Below are 12629 nucleotides of genomic sequence, written 5' to 3'. Positions count from 1 at the left end.
GGCCGCTGCAAACACTGCAACCACATTAGTGGCAAACACTGGGCCACCCAGGGAGGGTTTCAACCAGGCCAGCGGCCTGGCACCCAAGAGGGGGTGGTAGACTCTCTGTTGGCAACCCGGCCAAACCTGCAACAAAAAAAAACACAACATGGCGTTGCCGGCAGCGCCACCTCCCTGCCAGGTCAGAGAGTCTACCAACAGCAAAAGCTGTGGGGGCACCGACCGGCGGCAGGGCCACTTCCACGGAGCAAATCCGGGAAAGGGGCAATTTCCTGAGGGACAATTTCGGGAAGGGGTCCCCACCAATCGGTAAGGGGTCGGCGCGTGCATGCCGCGGCGGGAAAACGGGCGCAGCGGTCGTCTACCCCAATCCAAATCTGAGGAAGGGCAATTTTCAAAATGACGGCCCCATCCACGGCCATTCCACACTGACCCGTGGCCGCCGCTTTCAGGTGCTCAGATGTCTTCTAAAACGGGACTGATAGAGGGACCGAAATTGGTGTGGTCCAGCCAGAGTTAGTGATAAGTGGCTAAACCAGTTATGTGTCAAATTTGCTCAACACTGTATCCTTTGGACTTGAGGGAACAAAGATGGGTGCCATATTAGTAGCAATGACCAGGATGGAAGAGAGTAAAGGTTTTTTTCATGGGACAAGGGAATCAAAGATGGAGATAAAAAAGTGGTTGAGCAAATCAACCGCAGAAGTATTGTGGTACATGGAAGGCCAAAGGCTAGGCAGGAGTTTGAAACTGCAGTTGTAACTAACTTGGAGGAAGGGAAGTCTTTTTTCCCCAGGGACAGATGCAGAAGTAAGTGGGGCTGGAAATAGGGGGATGCGAGTGATGATGGACACAAGGAAGTGGTCAGAGATGATCTCATCAGTGATCAAGACCATGGGAGTAGAGAGGTGACGGGAGATGGCATGGTTGAGGGGTGACCATGAATACGAGTGTGTAGGGAAGGCAATGAATTCAGAGAAGAATGAGAAAGGAGAGCCGAGATGGTGATTGAAATCACCAATGTTGAGGAATCGTCCACAACAGGCGCTGAGGAAGGAAAGGAGGGAGGACATCACGGGCAAAAAGTCAGGGTGGAGCTTGGGGAGGGGGGGAGGAGGGAGGTTAGATACTGGGAACCTTAAAGTTGAGGTGAGATGGGTGGAACAAGTTGAGGCGCTAAAAGAAGAATAGGGAGAGATCAAGATGTGACTTGATGATAAGGGACGCATCACCACTGTGGCAGTTTGGGTGGGTGGTGAAATGTATAGTTAGGTAAGGAGGCCGTTATTTCACGTCACCTTGTCTGCCTATTTGCAGACACTTATTAAACGTGAATGTTGTACTCATCAGATTGAGGAATGTTGACGCTAGGGAACAGAACACTTTGCATTTTAGAACTCGGCAGCACATGAAACACTACAAGGTCAGCTACAGCTTAGTTAGATGTGAAGTAAGGCTTTCCCTACTCAGTTTCAAACTAACCACTGCAGGGCACTTCCTGCTATACTCGTCTGACATGCTTTAATTCCCCACACCTGCCACCCTGCGCTCTCTGAGCGAATTTACTGCCAATCTCAGAGACAAATCTATGTTATGGGCCCAAATCCAATAGCAACTAATTACCCAAACTCATTTCACTTAGAACCCCTTTACCCAACAGATAAATACTTCTCTTCCATCATTCTAAACTGGTTTTAAACCCAAAACCCAAAGATGAGAGGCTAATGTAGAACCCACTGCACAGACTTTAATTTAAAAAAAAAACAAGATATTAATTTTATTAAGTTTTCTTGAGCAAGCCAGATCCTATTATCCCCAGTTCACTGTATTCAATGGGAAATCTCAAAAATCAGGGTGGTTTTGTATACACAGATTACCAATGCAGCTTATTTTCATTTGTAAGGGAATCTCCAAGGCAATCCATCCCGTGGACAGGAGGAGAACCCATATCAAGAATCTTTGAGTAATAGGAAATCCCCATTTTAAAGTCCCTAAATGCTGCACTGGAAAACCACAAGTTTATTAATAACTAACACACAGAATAAACATTAGAACAATGATAGTGGAAAAATGATTTCACAAATATGGTTCATTAAGTGAAAAGTGCAATTAATTTGATTTTCACAATCAAGAAAGATCTACACCAAGGTCACTGGAAAAACAAAAGTCAGAATATTGGATTTTAAATCAGCTACCTACTAAATGCTTACATATATTATGCTATATAGTGTGATCATACTGTATAGTGCACTGTGGAGCACAGGCTCTTAACACAATGAATTGATATCACCATGATTAACAAATGTTTACTCACTGTTGTAATAAACCTGTATAATGGCTGTTGCCGTTCAACATATTTTACAGTGATTGGACTGAGATCATATCGGAACCAGATGGCAGGGATAATACGGCCTGTGTGGCTATATGCCACATATTCCTGAAATATACAAAAGCTAAGCATTAACCAAATTTTGACAAAGGTTATTAAAATTTAGTTCAACAGTGTTTTCATGTAACAGGTTCTTGCATTTATTTCAATCACTGATATACAGAAGAGTCAAGGACTAACTTCCATTTATTTAGCAGTATATCACTCCTCTCAAAGATCTCAAAAGGTGCTTCACATACAATAAATTACTTGAATTTAAATTGACAGCATGTAAGCAAATGTAGCATCTATTTTCCATACAGCAAGATCCCATAAACATCAATGAGATAAACAGGAAAGGAATCTGGTTTAGGTGGCATTGGTTGAGGAAGGAATGTTGGCAAGAGCCTGCCGCTCTTCAAATACTGCCACGCAAACTTTTATGTCAGCGTGAACCTTTGAGACAGGAGGATAGAGACTAGATTTAATGTCTCATTCAAAGGATAGCACCTCTGACAATGTAGCACTCCCTCAGTACTGTATACTCAAGTTTAAGCCTAGATGATTACCTGAAAGTCCCAGAGTGGACTGATTCAGGCACTGAGTAAATAAGTACCACTTTGTATTAAAAACAGACTGGTCATGGGGAATATGAATTTTAATGACAAAAGAAAGAAGAACATGGCGAATAGAACAATATATGGCAAGGTGGTTGCTTTTGACTCCCCTCTTATGAGCAATATTTATTCTACATCAATTTTAATTAAAGTTATATGGGAGCATAATCTTGCATTCTTAAAGTCACAATGCAAACTTACCTTTTGTGCCACTGTATACTGGTAGGAAAATCGTTGTTTTCCTTTTAAATCTTCATACACAGTGGGAACTATCTTCAGTACATAGTCATGTGATGCAAGAGCTGTGTGAGAGCAAAGATGGTCAAATGGTTACATTGCAATATATAGCAAGGACTTTTTCAAATTGGAATCCTACTAGTATTATAATGTGTTACCTATATGTAACTATTTTAAAATGTTATTCATGGTGCAAAACGATCAACAATTATGTTAACCTCTATTTGATTCTTGACATAAATTAAATTGTGCCCCTTACTTTGGGTTTTACAACTTTATACTTTAAAAAGTTAATTAAGAATGTTAGGGGCCGAATTCGCCCTGCGCTGGGTTTGCAGCGCATAATTCAAATTATTATTATTTTTTTTTTTTTTTTTAAATTGCCAGCACGGGAAGATTAGGCACTAACGCGGTTCTGGGATCTTTGAAGAAGAAAAATGGTACTTGTGCTAACCAAGTGTTCGCGGGGCGTGACGCTCAGCGCAGTGCTCAGCACATCAGCGCGGCGCCTCACAACGTACCTCCCCTTCCTTTAAAGGGGACAGCTGCTGCAAACTCTGCAGCCTCTCTAGTGGCGTCCACTGGGCCACCAGGGAATGTGTCGGCCAGGCCAGCGCCTTGGCATCCAAGAGTGGGTGTCGGGCTGTCTGTTGATGGCCCGGCCACACCAAAGGCCACCATTGTTAGGCCGACTGAAAAGACCTCCCCTTTAAGGGCGGCTGGGGTGCCACAGCTGACCTCGCGTCCCGTGGGGCAAGTTCCCCCGAAGGGTGCAAAGGCATTGGCGCAGGGCAATAAAGGGTTGGCGCGCATGGCTATGATGTCATCGCCATGCGTGCACTAATCGCGGGGGGTGCGCAAACACATTTCGCCGGTGGAGCCCTGGCGGCAAATCCACTCGGGGCAATGTGGTTGCCGCACCTGCGCACTAACTCATTAGTGCAGTTAGTGCCGGCGGGCGATGCTAACTGGCACTGCGCAAAGGGGCAATTTCGGTCTCTTCGGGTTTTTTAATGTAATTGTTTGTCCAAAAGACAAGGAATAGCAACCTCTAAGCAAATTGTCATCATTACCATGCTGACAGCTCCAACAAAGACCTTAGCACTGTGGAAAAGATTATAAATAACATTTTGTCAAAGTGCATAGCTGTAGGCACAGGTAGCAGTATATTTCCTTATTACACCTCCCTGCAGCTGCCCTGCCCAAATAGTCAACAGCAGTTCATGTAAATGGTATGAGTGATTCACTGATCATCGGTCATGTTACAATTAGTGTAACCAAACAATGGAATTTAACTTCATTTTGTTTTTAAAGAAAATGATTGGAAGACTGAATCACCACTGATGCAATTAGGACACAGTTGAACAACATGGTAATTTAGTGAAAATATAACTTTAAACATCAATACCTAGCAGCCAGGTGGCACAGTAACATTCAACAGCAGTACAAGTAGTATTACACTAACTGCAAGCAATGCATGCCTGCCAGCCACATTTGGTGAGATTTGATCTTGTCAAACAGACTATATACTCTGCAACTCATTAACCAGGCAGTGGGAACCTTTACTATGAATCTAAAATATCTACACAGATGGTTCCATTTCTAGTCCTATTTGACTAGACTGTTTGAAAATGAACTATTAAATCAAATAACCTGATTTAGACAAACCTACTACCAGGTTAAATTGGCAAAGGGTATGAGTGGGATGTGCTATCTTCAAGGAAGCTGAACAGCCCACACCAGGGAAAACTAGCTTTCTGTTTCTTCCTGCGAAAAGCATCCCTGCTGTCATCTCATGCTTCTTTTGCTGTCCTAGTCACACAGGAATCTGTGGCTCATGCATGAATCTTTCATGCAGAAGGAGGGTACATGCAGGTCATGGGGTCTTAGGAGTGGGGGAAGGAGAAAGAAAGATTGAAAAAGGAAAAATAATCTGAGAATATTTATAGTAATAGCGTTATTCAATGAACAGTGCTATTATAGGAACAGAAACAGGTGAAGCCATCTGAAAGCATTTATAAATATAGACAGTCTTAATTAAAGTTAGCCATTTAGGAAAGGCAGCATGGGAGCAAAATATATTGTTATTGTGTTCTAATTATACAGCACAAATTGCAGGCTGTGTTGTCAAACAATATATTTAAGAGTCACAAGAAATACATTAAGGAATCATGACACATTAGGTTGGCGCCAATCCAGCTTGTAAAGCGACTTGTGTACACAACTTTCTGTTAAATAAATTTGAAATACAAAAATTAAAAGTATATTTTTTATAAAAGCTCAAAAGGCTAACAAAGATTTAAATAAAAACAATATACATATTTATATGCTCATTTAACCCTTTGTGCTCTCAAAGTAAAGTTTGCATTCATATGAGATTTAAATATAATTTCTGTTACAGATTTTTATGTTTTTTTTTAAATACTAGTGTATTTCCAAAGTCTGTTTATAATGTTAACAAATCAGCCCCCTCCTAATTCTTACCCAGCTGGCTTAAATGTTAATTACAATTTCAACTCTCCCCCTACCCCAAAACATTTCCAATCAAGGATACTGCTCCCCCATAGGGGTGCGACAATTGTTGGGAAGAACACTTCTTTGTGATGCTGGTGAGATTTATAGAACGTTTGCTCAATCCTAACCTTCAAAATCAGATTTTGTTCTTGTTAAATACTGCACCTATAACTATTATAAATAAAAATGTCAACACATCTAACCAGACAGTTTAAAACATTGCACATTCTGCTTCCATGATTTGTTAATGGTTTGATTTTATATTTGATGGAATGAAACCCTTCCCAGAAGCTGCAGGGTTTGCTTTGATATTCTTTGCCCCTCTGAGTCGTTGAACACCTTCAGTTACCTTTTCAGAATAAAACTAGATACCCTACAGAGGCAGCAAGTCCATTTTTTAGACAAGTTGGCCAGGAATAAATAATAGTTTGTTAGAATTTTAAAAGTCTGATTTGCAGCCAAACTCCTCTTTGAATGAATTACTGAAAAGCTACACTAATTATAGCGGCAAGGAATTTTAATTAATTTTCTAAATGATTCACAAATGATGAAAGTTCACCAAACTACACAATAGATGTTTCAAGTTTACTTGTTAACTAGATCACAACCCAATTATTTCCTTTAAAAATAATTTTCTTGCTACACTTTTAGTACAATTTTTTTTTAAAAGAGTAAAGTTAATACTAAAGCATCTAAACAGAATCTGCAAAAGTTAGGTAGTGTGAATACTTACGATTTGAACTAAGTTTATCTGCTCCACCTAGGGCATTAAAAGCACCTTGGACACTTATAACCTGAAGAAATAAAACAAAAATAACTTTTATGCAAAAACGTATTGGTTTTAAGGATAATTTTCCCATATTTAATCTAACATTACATTTCCTGTTAGACAGCTGACAGGATATATTTTCTCCTTTATTAAGCCATTTTAACATGTACTAAAAGCGTTCCCATTCCAGTAACAACTGCCGTGTATTTACCGGCTGTCATCAGCTGGTTTCCTTAAAGGGACCATGGCCAAATTGATTGACAGTTGTGCTGTCATTGTTCTACAGCATTGAGCTGCTGCAAACATTGACAAGCACTGCACACAGGTGCACGCTGCATACAGGCTCTCCCATGACTCCCTCCATATGCTTATGGGGGAAGTCACAGAATGCAGGGAGGTCCTCTTTCCTCACAATGGGAGGAAGAGAACAACACAGCTTGGTTGCACATTGCAAAGAAGGGCACAAGTGGGGATGTTGTCAGGAGGACCTGGCTGCAGTGGCGCAAACCTTTCAATTATCTCAGATCACAAAACGTTACTGCAAAGACAGTCAACCTCATCCTGCTGTGCCACTTATCACATCCCCATCACTCTGCCTTCCCTATCCTATGCCTCCTTATTCACACCAACTTACCTTGCACCTCCACCCATCCCTCTCTTTTTCTCTATATTATCACTTCCCCATCTCACTAGCCACCCTTCACACTCACCCTCATCCCAGTCCAACACCCTGTTCCGCCAGAGAGACAAATACAAGGCATCGTGGCAACACCCTCACTCCAAACACTGGCACCTGCATGACTATGTCATCATCCGAGCCAGGGATCGCAAGGATGTGTGCATCACCCGTGCTATGACAGGCGCTCACGGACCACCGCCTAATCCAATCCATCATCAACATTAACATTGCCCCAAAGCAGAGGGGACAGCAGAAGCAGTTCCGCAAAAAAGTTAATGCCGGGGCACTTAGAGACCCAGCTAAGAGAGCCATATACAGCCAGTGCCTCACAGCCAATCTGGCGTGCCTTAATGACCCCGAGATGCTGAATCCCCATAGCGCTTGGTCTGTCCTCCAGGCCACTATAACCAGTGCTTGTGAAGAGACAGTTGGTCACTTAACCAGAAAACCTCAGGACTGGTTTGATGAAAATGATCAGGAGATCGAAGAACTAATAGATCGCAAGCGCAAAGCATTTCTGAGCCTCAAGCAACAGCCCAACTCGGGAGCTGCAAAACAACATTACAGACGGCTCAAAGCTCAGGTCCAACAAAAAACTCGGGACCGAAAGAACAGGTGGTGGATGGAGAAAGCACAGGAGATACAACAACTGGCCGACAGTCACGATATGTGAGAATTCTTTATTGCAGTCAAGGCCACCTATGGTCCAAACTCCCAAGGCCCCATTCCACTCCTGGCCAAGAACGGGGAAACCGAGGACACCGAGGCTGTCAGGGCCTGCTGGAAGGAGCACTTTGAAGATCTCCTCAATCAAGACTCTGCCTTTGACTCGAGTGTTCTCGATTCCATCCCGCAGCAGGCCACTCGCCACCAACTCAGTGAAACTCCAACGGTGCACGAGGTTGGCAAAGCCATAAAACAGCTTAAGAATAACAAGGCCACGGGTGCGGATGGAATCCCTGCTGAGGCGCTAAAATATGGCGGAGAGGCGCTGTTGGCGCGGATACATGACCTCATCTCTCTCATCTGGAGGGAGGAGAGCATGCCAGGAGATCTCAAAGATGCAATGATTGTGACCATTTTTAAAAAGGGGGACAAGTCCAACTGTGGCAACTACAGGGGAATCTCCCTGCTTTCAGCCACTGGGAAAGTTGTCGCTCGAGTTCTCCTCAATCGTCTTCTCCCTGTGGCCGAGGAGCTCCTCCCGGAATCACAATGTGGATTTCGTCCCCTATGGGGTACAACAGACATGATCTTTGTAGCGTGCCAGTTGCAGGAAAAATGCAGGGAGCAATGCCAGCCCTTATACATGGCCTTTTTCGATCTTACAAAGGCCTTTGACACTTGTCAACCGTGAGGGTCTATGGAGCGTCCTCCTCCGTTTCAGATGCCCCCAAAAGTTTGTCAACATCCTTTGCCTGCTTCACAATGACATGCAGGCCGTGGTCCTTATCAACAGATCCATTACAGACCCAATCCAAGTCCGGACCGGGGTCAAACAGGGCTGCATTATCGCTCCAACCCTCTTCTCAATCTTCCTCGCCGCCATGATCCACCTCACAATAGACAAGCTCCCCGCTGGAGTGAAACTAAACTACAGAACCAGTGGGAAGCTGTTTAACCTACGCCGCCTCCAGGCCAGATCCAAGATCACCCCAACCTCTGTCATTGAGCTGCAATATGCGGACAATGCCTGCGTCTGTGCACATTCAGAGGCTGAACTCCAGTATATAGTCAATGTACTCACTGAGGCATATGAAAGCATGGGCCTTATGCTTAACATCCGTAAGACAAACGTCCTTCACCAACCTGTCATCACCGCACAGCACTGCCCTCCAATCATCAAGATCCCCGGCGCGGCCCTTGACAACGTGGACCATTTCCCATATCTCGGGAACCTCTTATCAACAAAGGCAGACATTGATGCGGAAATTCAACATCGCCTCCAATGCGCCAGCGCAGCCGTCGGCCGCCTGCGGAAAAGAGTGTTTGAAGACCAGGCCCTCAAATCTACCACCAAATTCATGGTCTACAAGGCTGTAGTAATATTCGCCCTCCTGTATGGGTCTGAGGCATGGACGATGTGCAGAAGGCACCTCAAGTTGCTGAAGATATATCACCAACGATGTCTCCGCAAGATCCTGCAAATCCCCTGGGAGGACAGGCCCATCAACATTAGTGTCCTCAACCAGGCTAACATCCCCAGTATTGAAGCACTGACCACACTCGATCAGCTTCGCTGGGCAGGCCACATAGTACGCATGTCAGATACGAGACTCCCTAAACAAATGCTTTATGCGGAGCTCCTTCATGGTAAACAAGCCAAAGGAGGACAGCGGAAACGTTATAAGGACACCCTCAAAGCCTCGCTGGTAAAGTGCGACATCACTACTGACACCTGGGAGACCCTGGCCGCAGAACGCCCGAGGTGGAGAAAGTCCATCCAGGAGGGCATTGAGCTCTTTGAGTCTTGACGCAAGGAGGATGAAGAGGCCAGTCGCAGGCAGCGGAAGGAGCGCGCGGCAAACCAGCCCTCCCGACCCCTTCCCCCGATGAATGTCTGTCCCACCTGTAACAGGGTCTGTGGCTCTCGTATCAGACTGTTCAGCCATCAAAGAACTCACTTTGGGAGTGGGAGCAAGTCTTCTTCGGTTCCGAGGGACGGCCTATGATGATGATCACTCGCCACCTCACACTCATCCTCATCCCAATCCAATCATACCAACTAACAACACACCAGTGTAGGCACTTGGGTCTTTTAGCCAATGTTCATGTAAAGTTTGTGTTAATGTTTTGTCAAACAATTGACATTTTTGTTTTCAACACTTTGCCTTCTTGGACAGATGTGTGTACACCTTTGGAAGTGGTTTAGTGAGTTGCAGTGAATGGTGAGACATAATGGTAGCCCCCCCCCCGCCGCAATGGTAATGAGTGTGAAAGGAATGGCTTGGGCATTGTGGGGATGCTTTATGCTGCTGGTGGTGCCAGCCTGGTACATCATATGTAGCAGCCAGGGCCTACAGCATCAACTGAAGTAAATCTGACCATGGTGAGGCCATCCCTGGCCTCCCGGGCAGCAATGTGGTCAGGTGCTGATGCCCTCTGTCCTGTGCAGCATCAGTTGATTGAGGAGAAGGCTGGTGTTGTTGTTGGTGATGCTGGTGTGCCTGGTGCTGCTGATGTTGGGGCTGATTGTGGTGGGATTCTGAGGACCAAGGCGAGATAGTTTCAAGGGCACCAATGCTAATGTAATAGATGGCAAGTGAACTTGAGATGACAGAAACGTTCTGTCAGTGGTGGGAGAGGTTGTTCCAATGAGGTGACAGCGGATAGAGTTTACTCCAAACACTTTCAACCTGCATAAAGCTCAAATGTGTATTCCAAATAGCAATTGCACTGGAAGCTACTACAAACCAGGGCCCTTAGCCACTGAGAATTAACTGTTGCCGATGGCCGATACTGTGCTGGGAGTCCTTGCGAATGGTGATACGGTTATAAATAGCGCTTCTGCACTGGAACCCGCTACAGGCCTGAACCTGAGGAATGGAGGGGGAGGGGGTAAGATTGGAGAGGGGGGGGGGGATAAGATTGGAGAGAGGGTGGGATAAGCACATAAGAAACAGGAGCAGGAGTAGGCCACTCGGTCCCACGAGCCTGCTCTGCCATTAATAGGATCATGGCTGATCTGATCATGGACTCAGCTCCACTTTCCTGCCGTTCCCCATAACCCTTGACTCCCTTGTCGCTCAAAAATCTGTCTATCTCCGCCTTAAATATATTCAATGACCCAGCCTACACAGCTCTCTGGGGCAGAGAATTCCATAGATTTACAACCCTTTGAGAGAAGAAATTCCTCCTCATCTCAGTTTTAAATGGGTGACCCTTTATTCTAAGACTATGTCCGCAATTTTAGTTTCCCCTATGAGTGGAATATCCTCTCTGCATCCATCTTGTCGAGCCTCCTCATTATCTTATATGTTTTGATAAGATCACCTCTCATTTTTCTGAATCCCAATGAGTATAGACTCAACCTATCTTCATAATTCAACCCCCTTATCTCCGGAATCAACCGAGTGAACCTTATCTGAACAGCCTCCAATGCAAGTATATCCTTCCTTAAATACGGAGACCAAAACTGTATGCAGTACTCGAGATGTGACCTCACCAATACCCTGTACAGTTGAAGCAGGACTTCTCTGCTATTATAGTTTATACCCCTTGCAATAAAGGCCAACATTTCATTTGCCTTCCTGATTACTTGCTGTACCTGTATACTAACCTTTTGTGTTTCATGCACAAGGACCGCCAGGTCCCTCTGTACTGCAACACTTGCAATTTTTCTCCATTTAAAATATAATTTGCTTTTCTATTTTTTTCTGCAAAGTGCATAACCTCACATTTTCCCACATTATACTCCATCTGCCAAATTTTTGCCCACTCACTTAGCCTGTCTATATCCCTTTGCAGATCTGTGTCCTCCTCACAACTTGCTTTCCCACCCATCTTTGCATCATCAACAAACTTGGCAACATTACACTCGGTCCCTTCATCCAAGTCATTAATAGAGATTGTAAGTAGTTGAGGCCCCAGCACCGATCCCTGCGGCACTGCACTAGTTTGCTGACCGGAAAATTATCCATTTATCCCGACGCTCTGTTTTCTGTTAGTTAGCCAATTTATCCATGCTAATATATTACCCCCAACCACGTGAACTTTTATCTTGTGCAGATTGGAGAGAGGAAGATACGATTGGAGAGTGGCGGGGGGGGGGGGGGGGGGGGGAGATAAGGTTGGAGGCGGGGGGGGGGGGGGGGGGGGGGGGAGAGGGCGGGGGAGATAAGGTTGGAGAGAGAGGAGAGATTAGATTAGAGAGGGAGTAAAGGAGGAGGGAGTGAGAGCTGAGGACGGAGTGAACAGGAAGGAGAGAGGAGAGAGAAGGGTGGGAGAGAGAAGGGTGGGAGTGAGGGGGGTGGAAAAAGAGTGGGGCTGAGGCGAGCGAGGGGGGCGGGTGGGGCAAGCGAGAGGGGAAACATGATGAGAATAACTGGAAGAATTTTTCAAAAATTTTGTAAAACATTTTCAGGTGCAATATTATCATTTTTGTAAGAGCTCCTGTGACCTATTACTGGTGCTGATTAAATAAAGCCACTAATCAGGTTTAAAAAGCAAAAACGAACAAGTGATTTCATGATTTTTAAGAGTTTGTCTGATTGTCTTATGATTTAAGACGGTCAGGTGGCAAATTGCAATATGGTATTACTGTATATATGCTTTTCTGTGGTTGCTGTTGTTCTAAAAGCAGTTGTTGCAAAAGTGGATGCTGTTGTAATAAAAGGTGCTGTAGTAAAAGTTGTTGTTGTTGTAGTACAATTTGCCCACTGACAAAAGGTCACCCTCAAAGGAGTTCGTGGCCCACTCAGTATAAACAAGAAATTTAGAGGGAAG

General features: G+C 44.6%; 1 protein-coding gene across 1 annotated transcript in view; it reads right to left on the bottom strand.

Moving 5' to 3' along the window:
- ergic1 (endoplasmic reticulum-golgi intermediate compartment 1) overlaps positions 1-12629 on the bottom strand; it is a 102380-nt gene that overhangs the window by 14416 nt on the left and 75335 nt on the right. The window contains exons 7-9 of the mRNA XM_070878447.1: positions 6470-6530; positions 3187-3287; positions 2315-2437 (exon numbers count right to left, since the gene is read on the bottom strand). Of these exons, the coding sequence (XP_070734548.1) occupies positions 2315-2437; positions 3187-3287; positions 6470-6530 (285 nt within the window). The remainder of the gene's footprint in view (positions 1-2314; positions 2438-3186; positions 3288-6469; positions 6531-12629) is intronic.

Source organism: Pristiophorus japonicus, chromosome 4 (assembly GCF_044704955.1).
Source record: "Pristiophorus japonicus isolate sPriJap1 chromosome 4, sPriJap1.hap1, whole genome shotgun sequence".
NCBI lineage: Eukaryota > Metazoa > Chordata > Chondrichthyes > Pristiophoridae > Pristiophorus > Pristiophorus japonicus.
Note: the sequence above shows the minus strand (reverse complement) of the source record. Positions and strands in the feature narration are given on the sequence as shown.